The sequence below is a fragment of the Odocoileus virginianus genome, chromosome 4, assembly GCF_023699985.2.
Source record: "Odocoileus virginianus isolate 20LAN1187 ecotype Illinois chromosome 4, Ovbor_1.2, whole genome shotgun sequence".
NCBI classification, from domain to species: Eukaryota; Metazoa; Chordata; class Mammalia; order Artiodactyla; family Cervidae; genus Odocoileus; species Odocoileus virginianus.
In genome coordinates this window covers 40,295,800-40,315,025 of record NC_069677.1, presented here as the reverse complement: position 1 = coordinate 40,315,025, position 19,226 = coordinate 40,295,800, and the positions used below count along the sequence as shown (strand labels likewise).

The window sequence follows — 19,226 nt, the reverse complement described above, 5'->3', positions numbered from 1 at the left end:
GACTAAGCTGCTGAACATAGCACAGCACAGGCAAATATACATATAGAAGATTTCTCATGTAGCAAGGATATTTAAAAAGATTTAAAATGACAAAAACCTGACCCATCTCATACATTCTATTAATCATTTTTGCCTAATAATAATTTCTTCCAGCTTAAGTTTAGAACTCTCTTAGTCTGCCTTTGAATGGGTGCTGCTGAAGTCATTGTTCTGCTTCTCTGAAGGCAAGATCTTTTTCTCTCCTAATTAATAAAGTCATCTCTCAAAGAACTCCCAATTCCCTGGTGTCACCTCCTGATTGAGTACCTGTTAGGTACAAGACCCTAGCCAGGTCCTCAAAATTCTGTTACATGGAGCACAGAACTGTTCACACCACAAGAAAAAGAAAGGGCAAAACCTTGATTTGTCTCCAATTAAACCTTACAGGAAGGAAATGAATGCTTTTTCTCATTGTTATTTTCTCCCCAAAGAATGGAATGTGAGGCAGAATCCATACATCTGTGTTAGAAATGCCATGGAATTTTTCTGTTTTTCCCTTATTTCCCTATCAGTTATTCTTCACACTCTCATAGGAAAATATGCACTTCTTTTTCTGAAGATTCCAGATCAATCTGTTAGGGGCTAAAGTGCGTTTCTACTGATAGAAGGCTCTTGAAATGTTTTCCTTAAGCAATGCCTTTGTAAACACACACATTTTTCTCAATAGTAAACCAGAGAAGTATTCTGCAGTTTAGTGACCACTTCTCAGCTGTGGACTCCCTCCGTCTTCTGATTCAGAAGGATGGCTCTAGACCGTGCACTGTTGCTCATTCATTTAGCCAGTACTTATTTCATGCTTATGATATTCTAGTCACCGTATTTGGCAAGAGAGATATCAAGTAGTGGATGATATACACAGGGAAACTACTATGGGTATTAGTTTCTTAGTATAAGGCAAAAAGATCATTATGGAGAAAGAGCAGAGGAAGGCTAGTTAGTTACTCATTTGTATATGTCTGGAAGATTTTGGTAGAGGTGTAGAAGGCTGTCCCCAAGAAATCTTGTTTGATAGTACTCGCTATAGGGCCCCATCTCCAAACCTACCCTGTCAATCTTACCCTTAACTTTCTGAGTGACCCTCTGCTTTCCCCTGCTGCAGTTTTGCAAACTGGCTTGCCCTTCCCGGTACCGGGTTCTGAGTTCATTTTTCTGCTGTTCCCTGGTTTTCATTTCCATGGGAATTGACAATTATTAGCCAGCTTTTTATCAATCTAAATCTTATGCAGAAATCCATTTATAAAACAGATACAAGCACAACTCTGCCTGAAGTGTTGAAGGAGAGGAGGGGGCTTAGATGGATCACCTTGCCTGCCTAGCAAATCACCATTTCATGATAAAATACAATAAGTCAAAATGCATCAGCAGTACTCCTAGTAAATACTCAGGTTCATTTTAGAAGGGCTTTCTGAGTGTCAAAAACAAAGCAAAACAGTATTTTTTCAATATCTGTAAGCAATGCATCCCTGTAAAGAAATAACCACTTAGTGGAACTCACATGTATAAAAGAGATTAGAGCAGTAGGCTGTTCACTTAAGCTCATTTTGAAGTTCAAATATACATTATTGATAAGGATAATCAGTGAGAAAACAGGGCTATTTCCATGAGCACAGAAATTTGAGATTGAGCTTATGAGTGGCTGTTATAGGTTTATTATACCTCCACATCATTTTACTTCTCATTCTATTTCCTTTTTCCTTCTCTCACTTCTCCTTCTTTCATCCTTCTTCCTCTCTGTGGCTCTGTCTTTCTCTCTCTCTCTCTCTCTCTCTCACACACACACACACACACAAACACATCCTCTTTCCCTGTCTCTCTGTGTATGTGTGTGATTGACATATAATAAACTGCACAGATTTGAAGCAAACAATTTGACATATGTATATACCTGTGAAACCATCACAATCAATATAACATACATGTCCATTATCCAAAAATGTTTTTAAGTACACCTTCATAATCCCATTCTTTTTTTTCTCAAAGACGAAACACAAGTCAAATTTGCTGGGTTTGTCCAGAAAAGTCAGCAATGGTGATATTGCTGGTTTTTCCATTTCAAGGCTTTCCATGGCTTCCACAGTATTCTTGCCCTCTTTCACCTTGCCAAAGACAACATGCTTGCCATCAGTCTCAGCAGGGCGGATGAAAAACTAGGAATCATTTTTGTTAGGGCACATTTGCCATGGATAAGATGACAGGACCTGTGTGCTTCATGATGAAATTCTCATAATGAATTTCTCCCTAGAGATGGCATTGCCACCAGTGCTATGATGGCGTCTGAAGTCACTACCTTGGCACATAAATCCTGGAATTATTCTGTGAAAGCAGGAATCTGTATAACCAAATCTTTTCTCCCCAGGTCTCAGAGCATGAAAGTTTTCTGTTGTCTTTGGAACTTTGTCTGCAAATAGCTAAAAGGAGATGTGGCCCAAGGGCTTGTTGTTGACGGTGATATTGAAGAGAATGATGAGGTTGACCATGGCTGGGCATGCAGGAGGCTTGGGGTAGGGCCATCTGCAAGGCCGTAATCCTGTTCTTGCCCTGGTGAATGGTGGGCATATTCCCTGCCCAATTTCCAAACAAACAGATCTCTTTCTGTCACTATAGATTACATCTCATTAGTTAATTTGTTTCTATTGTGGTGTAATTCCCTGGTATGAATATATCATAATTTTTAGTCCATTCACTTCTTTTGGCTAGATTATTTGGTTTGTTTGCAGTTTTTTATTTTTAATTTTAACCGTTCTAACAGATGTGTGATGGTATCTTGTGGTTTCAGTTTGCATTCCCTTAATGGCTGATGAAGCTGAGCATCTTCTCGTGTGCTAATTCATCATCCACATATGTACTCTACTCAAACTTCCTTTCAACTATTTTGCCCACTTTTTTAGTTCCTTTCCCTTTCTCCTTGCTATTGAATTTGAGGGTTCTTTATAAATTCTGTATATATTATATATATGTGCAAATAATTTTTCCAAGTCGCTTGCCATTTCTTTCTCTTACAAGTGTTTTTTGAAGAGCATAATGTCTTAATTTTGATGAAGGCTAGTTTATCAATTTTTTCTCTTTTATGGATAATGCTTTTGTGTTACATGGCCTCTTTATTTGGCACATGGCCTCTTTCCATCTGCAAAGCCAGGAATGGCTAGCTGTCTTTCTCTGACACCGATTCTCTTTATTTCCTCTTATGTTTAAGGGTATTTGTGATTACATTGGGTCCACCTGGCAAACCCAGAGAATCTTCCCTGTCTTGAGGTCAGCTAATTAGCAACCTTAATTCCATCTGTTGTCTTACTTCCCTTTTTCTATGAAAGGTAACACATTCCCAGACTCTGGGTATTCAGATGTGGACATCTCTGGGGGAGATATTACCTGACACAGGATGAATTGTGAGTCCTTCCACTAGACATGCTACTTCGTATTATAAGACGTTATATTTTCCCTTTTATCTTTGTCTCCACATCCTAATTGCCAAAGGGAAGTTCTCACTTCTTTTTTCACATTTTTTCTCTCCCAGAAGTTACATATTTCAAAGATGTCCCCTTTATATCATGCCTGGGCTTTTTCACCTGGCATACTCTGAAATCTCTTCCCTAATAATCCTTCCTCTGATTTGTGTGGACAGTTTTATAACACATTCTGGTTAGGTGGGACTTGATCTTTTCTTGTGATAGATTTAGATCTACTTTGGACTCCATCTTTTTCTGTCCTTTCCACAATTTTTCTTGGTCAGCTTTTGCTTTCCTTGATGTACTGCTGTAGAGAGAGGCTAGGACTGACAAATGAGAGACACATGAGATGAAAAAAAGATTCATCATTGTTTTTAATTCATAGTTATTTTGAAGTTTGAGCACTCTCGGTTCTCCAGGTCTGCTGAGTTTTTGTGCAGACACAATTTTCCCTTCTTTTTGTTTTGTATACTTTTCAGAGGACCTATTACGTGTGTGCTGCATGCTAAGAGGACCTCTTAGGGATCTGGTAACTAGTCTGCTACCACTGTCTGAAGCTACCCACAAACTCTACCTTTTGTTTTTATTTCACAATATTGAGAAAACACTCCATTATACAGAGAAGCACTTGTAAATGGTAGCCTTTTTTTTTTTTTAACAGCTCACATTCCAAATTTGGGACATTTCTTCTTTTAACTGGTCCTGAAACTTAAGAGAAAAGTAGTGTGCATACTTAGTCCCCCAGTCGTGTATGGCTCTTTGCAACTCTTTGGACTATAGTCTGCCAGGTTCCTCTGTCCATAGGATTTTTCAGGCAAGAATGTTGGAGCAGGTTGTCACTTCCTACTCCAGGGGATCTTCCCCACCTGAGGACGGAACACAAGTCTCTTGTGTTTCCTGCATTGGCAGGCAGATTCGTTACCACTAGCGCCACCTGGGATGCCCATAAGAGAGAAAAGTAGAAGGATTTTTTCAAAGAGTTAATTGTCTAACATCATATATCAGCCTGGGCTTCCAGGTAGTTGTCAAAGAACCTTAGTCAACTTGAATCTTGATTGTTTTGAGGACACTTCAAAAGTAGTTTTAATTTTGAGATATTACTTTCTTTAATGCCAGATATATCAGTGCCTTGTACTTCCTTGTAAGGATGCTGGTCCTTTCTTTGTGAGATAGATAACTGTTTGAGTGTTTGATATGAAGAATAACTAACAGAATCACTCTGCATGCTACGTTTGAGGACAGAATGTGAGGGGCATTGTTTGAACCAGGAGACGAGTGAAGTGTCTGTTGCAATAATACTGTTAAGAAATATGGGGGTCTCACATCAGTGTTCACAGAAGCACTACTTACAATAGCCAAGACATGGAAGCAATCTAAGTGCCCGTAAACAGATGACTAATTTAAGAAGATGTGCTATATATGTACATTGGAATATTACTCGGCCATAAAAATAATGAAACATTGCTATTTGAGGCAATATGGATGGACCTAGAGATTATTATACTAAGTGAAGTAAGTTAAGCAGAGAAAGACAGATATTACATGATATCACTTATATATGGAAACTAAAAATATGATACAAATGAGTTTATTTACAAACAAGAACTAGACTCAGACTTAGAAAACAAGTTTATGGTTACCAAAGGAGAAAGTGGGGTAGGAATAAATGGTTTGGGATTAACAAATACACACCACTATATGTAAAGTTGATAAACAACAAGGACCCATTGTATATAGCACAGGGGACTATATTCATTATCTTATAATAACCTATAATGGAAAAGAATCTGAATATATATTCTGAATATCTTTGCTGCACACCCAAAACTAACACAATATTGTTAGTGTTCATTACTATAGTTTCTATAGTTCAATAAATAAATGAGAAATATGGAGTCTTATGGTACCATAAGTAGCACAGGGAACTTTGCTCAATGTTATACGGCAGCCTGGATGGGAGGGGAATTTGGGGAATGGATACATTTATGTGTATGGCTGAGTCCTTTTGCTGTTCACCAGAAACTATCACAACACTGTGAATTGGCTAAATTACAAGACAAAATACAAAGTTAAAAAAAAAAATATGGGGTCTTGTGGTAGCCATGGAGTGGATGAGAAGTGGCCAGACTCTAAATATATTTTGAGTTAGAGCTGAAAGGATTTCACCAGGGATTGGATACGATATTTGAAAGAAAAGAGTAGTTAAGGATAATTCCATGATTTTCGGTTTGTATAAATGAAGGATATAAAAGGGATTGGTCTGGATAGGAGATTTAGAAGTTTATTTTGGGAATATTAAGATGGAGGTGACTATGAAACATCCAGAGGAATGTCAAGTAGGCAGGTAAATATATAGCCTTGGAATTCAAGAGAGAGAAGGCGGGGGTCTAGGATGGAGTTATAAATATTGGAGTCATTAGCATATAAATTGTTTTTAAAGCCATGAGACTGGATAGGATCATTAATGGAGTGAGTTAAGAGAAAAAGTCAAAAGACTGAGATTTGGACACATCAGTATTAAGACATTAGTCGGATGAGTAGGGAATAGCAAAAGAGATTATAAAATAGAAAGAAAACCAGTTGAGTGCGGGGTCCTAGAAGCCAAATGAAGAAAGTGTTCCAGGGAAGAGAGTAACTTGATGTTTCAAATACAATTTTAGTATATGTGCTGCCGAAGCGAGCACGATGTTTCAAATACAGTGGCTAGATCGAGGAAATGAGAGCTAGGAACCAACCATTGAATTGAGTGACTCGAAGGTCATTAGTGGCCAAGCCAAATGTAGTTCCAGTGAAGCAGTAGAGTGAAAACAACAGCTGAATGAGTTCAAGAGGGATGGGAAGAGAACCGGGTGTAGCAAGCATAGACAACTCTTGCAAAGCTTTCCCCGCACTGTAATGGATATAAAGGAATGGGATGAAGCTGGATCGAGAAATGGATCCCGGGTATTTTTGCTTGGTTTCTGCTTTAAGTGGGGAAAATAACAGCAGGTTTATATGTTTGTGGGAATGATGCAGTGAAGAGGAGAAATTGATGATGCAGAGGAATTTCTGGACCAATGGTCTTGAGGAGAGATGAAGGGACAGGCTCAAGTCCACAAATGAAGAAAGAAGTGCTGATGTCATACCTGTAAATGAGGAGAAAGCATGGAAAATAGGCAGGAAGATGAGAGTGGGTGGATGAATGGATGATGGGACCCTGAGGAAATTTCTTTCTGTTTGCTTTGTGGAAGTAAGAATGGGAGAAGAGATCTTGGAAGTTAGAAGATAGAGAAGGTGTGAGGATCAACTGGGAGACTGGTGGAGACAATTGGATCAGAGGATTCTGGCAAGGTCAGAATGAAAACATTTGAGCATGAATAGCTTTTGCCTGAGATAGTGGAGCTATGGTGTGTTTGGGGGGCTATAAAGCTAAAAATATTAATTAAGACCAGTTTATAATTTAATTAATACATCTTGAGATACTTGTTTACAATTTTTGGAGTTGGGGAAATTCTGAGGATGCTTCAAAATGACAAGGGTAAAGAAATGTCTGCCATTTGGCATCTCTACTACTATCATGGAAAAAATATTCAGAAAATTTGAGATGTAACTTTTATAGATATTTGATAACTTTTCTTAATTATACTAACTTGGACAGAAACAAGTCAACTGTGGGTCTTTACCAAATATATCAAATGATATTTTTTAGCACAGAAAGTTTTTATGCTAAGTTTCAGCCTGAAACATTTTGTGTGTAATATAAGTTCTAACAGAAACATAATGTAGAGAATGTGTTTACATTCTTTTGATATGAAACACATTTCAAAGGTTACTGAAAATTTTTAGCCTATGGATGGATTACCACTGCTTGGAAAGAGAAATGAAATGGAAACATAATGCTCTTTTGCAGGACATGCCAAATATCTTGTTTTGAAATGAGCTTTTAAATAAAATGGTTTCACAAATGTCTTGTTCTCTGAATCAGTAGAGACTATGAAAGTGTTTACTGTGCTTCTGGCAAACAACAAATTCTCAGTCCTCAAAAGCACAGCTAACATTTTCTATTTGGAGGAAAGAAGGCATGCAAGTAGCAGGCTGAACTTTTGTTTTATCAGCTCCTGAAGTTAAAAATTCACAGTGCTGTCTACCTACATAGCAGGCACTCTAAGCAGACTTCTTGAATCAGTAAATGAGAATACAGTATGATATTATCTCCTTTTTCTGTGACAGGCTGTAAACATTTGCTTGGAAATACTTTTTGTTTTCTTGTGCTGAACAAGGCAGAATTCCCTACCTTCAATTCCAAGGTGTTTTATCTGACCAAGTTTCAAACTGGAATTAGATAACTTCCCTTTTGCTCCTTCTGCTTGTTCTGAAACTTCAGAAGAGGAACACGAAACCAAATACTGAGGGATACATGGCATCAGTACCACTTCAACTAAACCCAAGCCAGATGCAGACAATTCAAGAAATAATAGAGCTAAAGACAGCACACTTTTCAGGGGTGCCAGGGCCATTTGCTCCCTCTGCTATAATTTATGTTTCTGTAGTCAAGGTTCAGTTATACCACAGTTTAGAAAACTCCCTGGAAACAGCATCCACCATTAGCTGCTCCAGGAGCCCAGGAATTCCTTTGATGAGCACTAACAGATTGGTAACAATACCTCCTAAAGGGCCAGGTTGCTAGGTAACAGCTTGTTTCCTTGGTCACGGTGAACACATGGAAGACCCCAGAAGAAGGCTGCTGATTCTTGCTGGACAGCTCTTCTGGGAATGGGATGAAAAATGTCTTCAGAAAAATAGGTTTAGGAAGGCCAGAGGAACTTTATGCACCAGCAAGACATGTCCAAAAGGTAAGCAAACAAAATATTACAAGTAGTCTTATTCATTCCTTAAGAGAAAACAGACAACCACAGGTTTGTGTGTTCCTGGATTAAATTTCATTTAAAAATGTAAAATTATGAAATCTGGGTTACTGATGACTGTTGCTTAGAGAAATGAGCCACCACCTCACCTATATGCAGGCAACTGGCTACAAATGCAATTCAGGTAATCGTTGCTGTAACAGAGAGCTGGACTTACAGCCTAATAGTGGTACATTCATAGCTACGCATGGCACTTTAAGAGAGCGTGTATGAACTTCAGGGGGAAGATCAGATAGGACAGCCAGAAGGAAGTATCTATTAGTTAATACCCACTAATTATAGTTAATATTAGTTTTATCTATTAGTTACATTTAAATGAAATAACTACCAGAAAACAGGACTTTTGCTAGATCAATAAAGTCATAAACCAGATTAAATTAGAGGCCAAAACCCGATCCTTGTTTCTTCATTCCTAAATTTTATAGCTGTTTCATAAATGTTTCTCAAAGCATGCTGATAATTAGACAACATATGATTAGGTCTCTTAAGGACTTGAATGTTTTGTCCTTAGATGAGTTTCAATTGGCTCTCATCCTTAAAAAAGTGAGATTTGCCCCTTCAGTTTTCAGGATGAAATACATTGTGCTTTCATGATTGTGTGAAATTTATTTATAGCCCTCTAAATTTACTGCCTATAGTTAAGATAGGACTCATGCTTAAGTAGGGATTTAAAAGCTGCAGCAGTTATATTACAGAAGTTTTATTTTAGTTAGCAAACTCTGAACATCTTATCTCAGCAGTATGTAGATGTTATGTTGATTTTAATGTCAAAAACTGTGAAATAATTAGAAATGGGCATGTGAATCAATGGTGTTTAAATGTGTAGAAGTTTTGTGACCAGTTATAAATTAATTTTTCCTACTTGCTAACACCCTTGAATACACTGTACCAAGAGGAAGTTTACTCATGAATTCTGTAAAAAAAATGATATTTATGATCAATATTATTATTTTTAAGCTGGTACATTTTATAAAATTATTTCAGAGACAGGGTAAAAAGTGATGGCCAGGCTGCAACTTAAAGTTTAATCTTCAAATTTTGAAGGAGTGGGGGAAGAGTGGGAGGGAGGGAAGGAAGAAGAAAAAAGAAAAAAAAAATGTTTTCTTAGTGCCAGTATTTGTTCGATCACATTTCTGCACATCATGAAACAAGTCTTGGTCAGACTACCTTCCTAACATACTGTTAATTTCATTTGAAATTTTCTAGTTTTGTCTCTGTTGACAAAACTACCTAATCACATATTGTCCTTTAGTGTCTATATTCTTCTTCTCCTTTGCAGTGTTGTATGTGGTTGAATTTTCAAAACTATAACAATGTAGCGAGTAGTAAAACATTCCTCAAGTACTGGGAACCTTCTAAATAGCAGATATATATGTGGTTGCAATAACATTCTAAATCTAAATATAATTTTATAAAGAAAACATAGAGGTATCTCAGTTTATCTTCATTGTTCCTAGGATTTTAATATAACTTTGTGTTTCTAAAAATGTCAGTGAACCCATTAATAGGTACTGAAGTTTACAAGGTTTTCCTCTAAAGAATTTTGATAACATTTGTCCTTTTACTTTTGTTGTATCTTAATATGGGGGCCTATTTGTGTTTATAGGAATGTACATGGGGCTAGAGCAACAGGGACAGGAAAAAGTCATTAGAATACAAGGTTACATAAAATTAAAATTGGACCATTAAGATAGAAATAAAGAAATGACAATTTTAGTTGTATATTTTTCAAAATTATAATTTGTACCTCTGTGTTTTTAGAATCAACAATCTAAATAGTTTCAGATATATCTGTTAAAACTCTGGGCCTTAGGTACTAAAATTTTAGGGATATTTGTAAAACACACGAGTTTTTTAGAACATTCATTGCTATGTGATTATTTACTTAATTTATGGATTTAGTTCTAGGAACTTAATTTAGAGACATTAGAAATTTGAAGGCAATAACATGGTATGCCAAATTTGCTACTTCAGACATTAACATGTTATAATTGCAAAAGACTTCTTGATTTCATGAAACCTTCTTTTTCAGTGTTTTACAATATCTCCTCACCATCCCTAACATGTAGATAGCACAATCATCACCTGTTCTACAAATGAATAAACTTACATATAGGTATAGAGAGGACAAGGTCTCTGGATTTTAAAAGATAAGAAGAATGGTCAAAGTAATCAGAGATTGGATTGATATCTTCTTTCAGCCAAATTTAATGCTCTAGAGTTCATGGTAAGTTTCCTCTAGTTGATAGCCCAAGTGCATGGGTTTAGCAAGATCCCACTAGATCTGAGAGCCTAGCTCAATAATGTGGGGGGAGTAAGAAAGCATCTGAGGACTTGGGGAGCGTCCTTTGCTAACTGAAAAATATGATTGAGCTGTTTCTTTTTCTTCTAAATACAAAGCTTTCATGATGCAGCACTGAATATAAATGGAACATTTAGAAATGGAGTTGTAAGCAATGCCATCTTGACCACACTGACTGTCTGAAGGAGCCCCCTGGCATTCTGGATGGTGTGTGTTCAATACAGCCTCCTTCATCTCAGAAGCTCGGCTTCACCTTAGAAACTAGGCCATTTGCCACTTCCTCCTTTCCTGTCCTTGCAAAGCTACATAATCACCAACTTGACATTTTAATTAAATAGATAGCATCCCTTTGCAGCAGACAATTTATGGGGCTTATAAATTCCTGATTGTAAACAACAATGCAATCTTCCAATGAAAGGGGCTCATGAATTGATAACTTATATTATTATTGTTTTTCGTCCTGCAGTCTCAGCTCACCAGATTCACTCTTGTTGGCCATTCTACACTTTTTGAAACCAAGAACAGATGGCCAATTCAGATAATACCACCTATTTTAAAGACACCATAAATCACTCCTGACGAATGCTGTACTGTTTTAGTCATGGCAACTTTATATTAAAGCATTAATAAAATTAATTTCTCTTTCATAAGGTTTAGAGTTGCAATTTATGATATTTATTTGTTCAATGCAGGCAGAAAGATTAAAAATGAATAAACCAAAATACCAACTAAACTATAAGCCTGGTTTTATTTTCTTTGGGGAGGGGAGACATGAGAGGGTTTTTAAAACAGCTTGATGTTACCTGGAATGATGTTCTCATAGGTTCTACTACTAAAGGCTTACCATTTATTTTCAGTAAAGAGTCACTGCTCAGATTTACATGTTCTATTAACTAGTGAATTATTTATCTGTAGTTAAGTGAAGCAATCAGAATAGGAAAAATCAATATTAATGATTTTCCTTAATAACAACTGCATCCAAATAAATGATACAGATTTACAGTTAAAGAATCACAGTATCTTATCTGAATCTTATTTGAATTGTAGTAATTAAAAATACTTGATCATTTACTTGTTTGACTTGGACAAGTTATGCTACCTCTTTGGGTCTCTGCTTCCTCATCTCTAAAATCAAAATAACGATGCTATGCACTTTGGTGATTTTAATGATTAAATACTTTGGCCACCTGATGTGAAGAGCCAACTTGTTGGGAAAGACCTTAATGCTGGGAAAGATTAAAATCAAAAGGAGAACGGGGTGGCAAATGATGAGATGGTTAGATGGCATCACTGACTCAATGGACATGAATTTGAGCAAACTCTGGGAGATAGTAAAGGACAGGGAAGCCTGACATGCTGCAGTCCATGAAGTTGCAAAGACTTGGACACAACTTGGTGAATGAACAACAACAATGATTAAATGAGTTAATCTCTGTAAAGTTCTTAGAATAATGCCTAGCACATAGCATATGATTAATAAATGTTACTTATAAAATCATTATATAAGTAATAGTTGGCATCCTATTAATATTGTTGCCAAAAAAACACAAAACCAAACCAGAAAAGCTTTTCACTCAGGCAGAGTCCACATCATCTTCTGAATATTAAATATAAGGACCCACCAGTGGTGCTAAGTGACCCAAGGTCACAGCAGTAACAGTTTTAGATTCTCGGGACTCACTGTTTTGCACTCTGGACATCAGTGATGTGTGCATGAAGGCAGATGGGGTAGAAGTTTGGATTAGTCAGATAACCTGGAAGATGTTCTACCTTTTCTTTTTTTAAACTAAAGGATCACAAATTATCTTTCTTTGCTGATATTTTCCCCCCCAAACCAGACCAAAATAAACTTCTATATGGAATTCATGATAGAAGTAATGGAACAAAGAAGAGCTTCAGAATTCCCCAAAGGTTTTACTTCACAATGTGAGCACACTGCTCTTCACCACTGCCCTCTGGTGTGGTGTCCAGGAGGAATATATGAATATGAGAGAAAGAATCCAGCCTTTGGGACCCACAGAAAGTAATCACACTGAAAGAGAGTCACACTAGTTATCTACTGATTAGAATCTTCTCAGATAATCTGTCCTTAGCTGAAACTCTAGACCATATTTATTTCATTCCATTCTGGCAGGAAAACAGCCGGTGAAAGAGAAAGGATGTTATTTGCCTATTTATTTCTGTTACCAAAGTTTTAAGTACTTTCTGTTATTCACAAATGTCTAGTAGCAGTCAAGGTAATGGCACAAATAGTTCTTCTAGTTTAAACTTTCAAACAATCTAATATAAACTAAGATAATGAGATAATTTTCAGTTCTTTGTAAACGTGATTTTACCTTGAAGCTGTTGTGCCTGGTCTTGCAGCACTACACAACCAAAGTACAGTGAAAACCCGATCAACTGGATCCTTCTTATCAGACATTTTGGCTTTGTGAACTTATGGTTCCCGGTGCTCTCCTTTAAACAAAATAAGATCATTTCTCACACTTAAGGTTTCAAAACAAGAGAGAGAAAGACACTTCCTGATTTTCCTATTGGGCCTGTTTCTCATCACCGTGTTACTGTTCAGTTGTGAAGTCGTGTCTGGCTCTTGGCAACCCCATGGACTGCAGCACACCAGGCTTCCCTGTCCTTCACTATATCCCTGAGTTTGCTCAAACTCATGTTCATTGAGTCAGTGATGCCATCCAACCATCTCATCCTCTGTGGTCCCCTTCTCCTTCTGCCTTCAGTCTTTCCCAGCATCAGGGTCTTTTCCAATGAGTCACCTCTTTGCATCAGGTGGCCAAAGTATTGGATCATCAGAGTCAGCATCAGTTCTTCCAATGAATATTCAGGGTTGATTTTATTTAGGATGGACTGGTTGGATCTCCTTGCAGTCCAAGGAACTCTCAAGAGTCTTCTCCAACACCACAGTTTGGAAGCGTCAGTTCTTTGGTGCTCAGCTTTTTTATGGTCCAACTCTCACATCCGTACATGACTACTGGAAAAACCAAAGCTTTGACTATATGGACCTTTGTTGGCAAAGTAATGTCTCTGCTTTTTAATACACTGTCTAAGTTTGCCATAGTTATTCTTCCAAGGAGCAAGTGTCTTTTAATTGTGTGACTACAGTCAGTGTGAACATTGATTTTGAAGCCCAGGAAAATGAAATCTGACAATTTCCATTTTTTTCCCATCTATTTGCCATGAAGTGATACAACTGGATGCCATGATCTTAGTTTTTTGAATGTTGAGTTTTAAGCCAGATTTTCATACTGTTTATAGGGTTCTCAAGGCAACAATACTGAAGTGATTTGCCATTCTCTTCTCCAGTGGACCATGTTTTGTCAGGCCCTCATCACTGTATAACCATTACTAAAGTTCAGAATCACAGAAGAGTCAGTCATATCATTATCCTTATCTTCCTGATTTCATTTTGGCAGAAAATGGCTAGCATATTTTCATAAAGACAAGAGAACCAAAATTCAGTTAAACGTTTATCCTCTGTTCATTCCCTGAAATACTATTCCATTTTGCCTTATTTTATTCTCCCTGATTGTTGGCCAAAACTCTGGTTAGAGACAGCAGGATTTACCTGCTTCAGGAATAATAAATTTTGCACACTGTAATGTTTTTCTAATGTTTGTTAATTTGTTGCCATGGTAAGGTATTCTTTGGTATGTCAAGAAAACCATATCCAGTTTATTAAAGAATTGCTCAATTGGGGAATATTGGAGAGGTATATATTTTCTGAGTTTTTCACATGATTAAGACCAAATCTTTTGCTATTTAGTGGTAGATGGAGGGATAATTTTCTCCTTGATAACACAAGGAGACAGTTGTTTTATTTTCTTAATGGCACAATAGCACTATTTTAAGAATATGATGTAATGGCTATGCTCTTCTACTTTAACGCATCAGTTAATACATGAAAAATGAAAGACATTTCTACATTATACTTCATGAAGGCAACTTCAATATACAAGAGATGTGTCAGTTTCTTGTAAGCAAAATTGCTACAGAGCTTCATAATAACTGTGCCATAAAATATAGAATGCTGTCTCTTAAGATTCTCGGAGCCTGAGAAATAATCCATCAAGGGTAAAAGGAGGCCAGAGATAGATACAACTTCTAGTTTTACTTAACATGAAAAAGCATACTCAGATATTATTTTTAAATTGACTTAAAGTAATATACAGTACCAATTACAGAAAGAGAAACAGAACCACTCTTGAGGAGAAAGGGAAAAGTGCAAGAATAACAGTAAATAACTACAGGAAAGCAAAAAGACATTTTATATCTCAGTGGCACAACAATGGGAATACAGAAGGAATAGGACTGTTTTTAAGTGAAATATTTGAGCAGTATTTTAAAGTGAATAAAATTGATTAAAGAACCTGAATTTTTAATATGTTTGCCACCAATTTGAGGAAACATAATAGGTCTAGGGGAAATTTCAGGGAAAATGGAAGACCCAGATCAATGGGAAAACCAGTAGAGAGTTTAAAGCTTATTTGGCACTAGCCAAATCTGTAGTATTAGTTCTACTAGGAATGGTATTACAAAATTAGGGCTGATTTCCCTATTCATATCCTACGAGTATGTATTTGTGTACTATTAGATTTACTTTTCAAAGATGTGCACTCTCTGTAGACACTCTTTCTTATCTGGAGGAGAATTTGCCTTAAGTGACTGTCAGCCATAAAAATTGTGTTTAGGCCTATGACAATTCCTAGGGTATCACTTATCTCTCCTATAAATGGAAAAGCTGATGCTTATAATTTGTGGCTATTGTTGTTTTATTCAAAGATATTTGCATTTAAAAACTTTAAGCATTTTTTAAAATGTTTAATTGGAGGATAATTGCTTTACAATGTTGTATTGGTTTCTGCCCTGCAAAAATGTGGATCAGGCATAAGTATTCATCCCTCCCGAACCGCTTAAGCATTTTCTTTCACTCAGCTCCTCAGGCCAAAATGCAACTGATCAGGAGACTTGTCCATCTAATTCATCCTATGGCTCCTATCTGAGTGAGACACACACGCCGTGGGCTCTCTCCAGGAACAGAACACCGTATTCTCGTTCAGATTCTGGAATATCATCCCTGGTAAGTATTTTTAATTTGTTCTTTACTTAGTCTTAAGTTTAACATGCATTTTAATTAACACTTCACACTTTTTAATAAGTGTATACATGTCTTCCAAGGTGGCGCTAGTAGTAAAGAACCTGCTAGCCAAGGCAGGATCATAAGAGATGCAGGTTCGATCCCTGGGTAGGGAAGATTCCCTGGAGGAGGGACTGGCAACCCACTTCAGTATTCTTGCTTGGGAAATCCCATGGATCGAGGAGTCTGGCAGGCTACAGTCCGTAAGGCCACAAACAGTTGGACATGACCAAAGCAACTTAGCACACACGCAAACATGTCTTAAATCTATCCTTGTAACTGGGGAGAAAATGAAAGTTGTTACTCTCAGTCCCACCTCAGAGAGGAAAGAATCTGGGGGGGAGGAAGGAAGACAAAAGAGATAGAGATGAATAGAAAAGATAATGACCAGAGACATAACAATGGTGTCCCTTCCTTTCCCCACTGAGTTCAAATTGAGTTCAAATTCTGTCTCTAGTCTAAGAATTATCTCCTTTCTTTATGAAATATCCTTTGTCCACCAGATAAAAAATTTTCCTCCTAAATGTACCATTTCCAAGACTGTTCTTTAATCCATCTAAGTGGAATCACAAAGTTTTGTCCCTCCTTTCCTTCATTCAAAACTTTTCCACTTTTCCTTGGATGAAAATGAGTTATTTCTATGTTTGCCTCTCAAATGACAGAAAATGAGTTTTTCAAGCACAAATACCATATTTTATTTAACTCTGTATCTTTAGTGTCTGAGATAGTGCCTGCCGCATAGCAGGGGCACCATATTTATTTTTCAATAAATTAGTGAGTTGAAGCATTCTAGTTTCAAAAATATTTATTGAACCAATGGATTAATCACTTGGTCCATTAAAATAAAAAAAGAACAGGGTAAGACACAGGAATATTCACGAGTCCTTTAAGAAAGCATGGTCACACAACTGCAATATGTTGACAGCCTTTCACAGACATAAAGAAATGCAATGGTTCATTTTCCCGTGATGTTAGAAACCCCCAAATCAACCACATAACTCCTTTAAAAAACTGACAGTTTTTTGGGGGGGGCACAAAATTAGATATCAGTTGAAAAATGGAAACTTTATTTTCAGTATAACTTTAGCTTAGATTCATTTTTTCCCAGCTAGAGTCTCATGAAATAGCACAAAAAGGCAATTGGATGTGGCAACTACAGGAAATTTAACTTCTAAAAAATTTTTATTCTATGACAGTAACAAGCAAAGCAAATTCCAAAAGCACGTAACAGATTGGGAAAGATGCTTCCACAAACATGTAAACTGAACAGCCCAAGATAGACTACATTTTTCAATAATCTAAAATGTGTTTGTGCTTCTTAGTTTTTTAAAAACTGATTCTGAAGAATAAGTGAATTACTTGAAAGTCTGTTAGCAAATCCTCAGATTGTCCCAAAGAATTGCTCAAGCATTAATTAACTTTTTAATGTTGTTGTTAGTCAAGTTAGAGAACTTTTGTTATTTTTTAAATGAATATGTTTAAATATTTATGGAAAAACTAAGGTCATTCAGTAAACAAGTAATGAAGGTAAAAGATCAAAGCTAAAATGATTATTAAAAACCCACCTCTTCCCAATTTATTTTGAGGCAGCTTGCCCCAAATTTTGCTTTATAGGATGAGCTAGTTCCATGTGCTACGCTAAGAATCAAAGGTTCTGTGGTTTAAAAGTCCAGGAAACTACTTCATAGTACAGACTCACAATATATCTTAGGATACTAAAGATTCAGAGAAGTCCTGTAGTAAAGATAAATGTTTAGCTTGGTTTAATCCAGTGCCTCATAATCTTATTTAATGACAAAAATGTTTTTTATGTTAGTCACACAGCCTCAAGCAAAGAAAAACTATACAAAATACTGTTCTGTGAGATGAATGTAGTTGTCCCAAATATTGTAATGGCATTTCTTCAAATCAAATATCCTTGGTTTGTCTGTATAGGTATAACATGGCTAACAGAAGAATGAATCTATGGCATATGTATTTAACATAATATTCTTTGCTGAGTAATATGCCTTTTTGTTTGTGCTAACCTTGAAACTATCATAAGTCATGTAAGATACTAGGAATTTTGATTGACTACAGCTTCAATAGTAACAAACAGCATAAAATTGCCCCAGATGTGATCTTGACACATATTCTGGTCAGCAATACACTGTCCAGAACAAGGAAGATGACCAGAGACCTGAAATATTTCATTCAATATTGGCCACACATTTTAGGAACAATGTCAGTAAAATGGAACTCTTCTCAAGGAGAACCACGCTCTTCCTGAGTAGTCAATAATTTGTAAACCATGATCTGTAAGTAATAACTAAATGACAAAGAGGATGACAACTATTATCAGACACTTAAAATGTGAAGGGATTCTTCTGTGTAGCCTCAAAAGGCAGAGCTTGTACAACTGGACTAACTTAGAAGGATTACTTCGGACCCATATAATGAAGAACCTTTAACAATTACAACTATTCTAAAATAGAATGAGATTCCTCATGAGCTATTCAATAAATATCAGAGGACAGATTATTAGAGGTGGTGTAAAGTGGATTCATGAATGGGTACATATATTTATTTGTGCTATCATTTGTCAATAAACATAAATCAGTTGTAGATGTTGGAAGATGCAAAATTGAATAAAAATAAATAATTTAGATTGGACTAACATAACATCAATAAGTATGTCATTAGGTACCTAGAGTTCGATTTAGCTCAATGTTTGGATGGGTTCACATTACTTGTACACATAAAGTAAGTGAACTGTTTATCACCAGATGATATTTCTCTTCTCTCTTACTTTAAAGCTTCCATCAGATTCTTTTAAGTACCTCACTTGGCACAAAGTTGAACAAAATGACATCCAAGGAAGTCAACTGCGTTGCCCACGAGTAAGAGAAGGTAAAGGAACTGAAGTGTGTGATCTTTTCGTACATGCTCTTGGTAGATGTTTTTTGAGGATAATAAGACATTACTGGGGGATACAAACCTGTATGACCTAGAGGTAGAAAAATTCCCTTTTTCCCTGGTGCCCTGGGAAGACCCAGAGGGATCAGGTAGAGAGGGAGATGAGAGGGGGGATCGGGATGGGGAATACATGTAAATCCATGGCTGATTCATGTCAATGTATGACAAAAACCACTACATTATTGTAAAGTAATTAGCCTCCAACTAATAAAAATAAATGAAAAAAAAAAAGAAAAATTCCCTTTTTCAAGACCACATAGTTGTTAATATACTGAAACCACCTTTAAAAGCATACTCTTTTTCTTTTAAAATTTACTCATGTGTTTATTTATTTTGCTTCTGGGCTGTGGTGGGTCTTTGTTCCTGTGTGTGGGCTTTCTCTATTTGCCATGAGGGGGGACTCCTCTTCATTGCAGTGGACGTGCTTCTCACTG

At 36.6% G+C, this 19,226-nt stretch overlaps 1 protein-coding gene across 4 annotated transcripts in view; it reads left to right on the top strand.

Moving 5' to 3' along the window:
• Positions 1-8,179: 8,179 nt before the first annotated feature.
• The window catches only part of LOC110128078 (uncharacterized), a 28,714-nt gene continuing 17,667 nt past the window's right edge, over positions 8,180-19,226 (top strand). For all 4 annotated transcript variants that reach the window (XR_002311045.2, XM_020878636.2, XM_020878633.2 and 1 more), the window contains exons 1-3: positions 8,180-8,317; positions 15,636-15,780; positions 18,633-18,726. Coding sequence is in view for 3 of the 4 variants with exons in the window: in XM_020878636.2 (XP_020734295.2) it covers positions 8,292-8,317; positions 15,636-15,780; positions 18,633-18,726 (265 nt within the window). In the remaining variant the exon portion in view is untranslated. The remainder of the gene's footprint in view (positions 8,318-15,635; positions 15,781-18,632; positions 18,727-19,226) is intronic.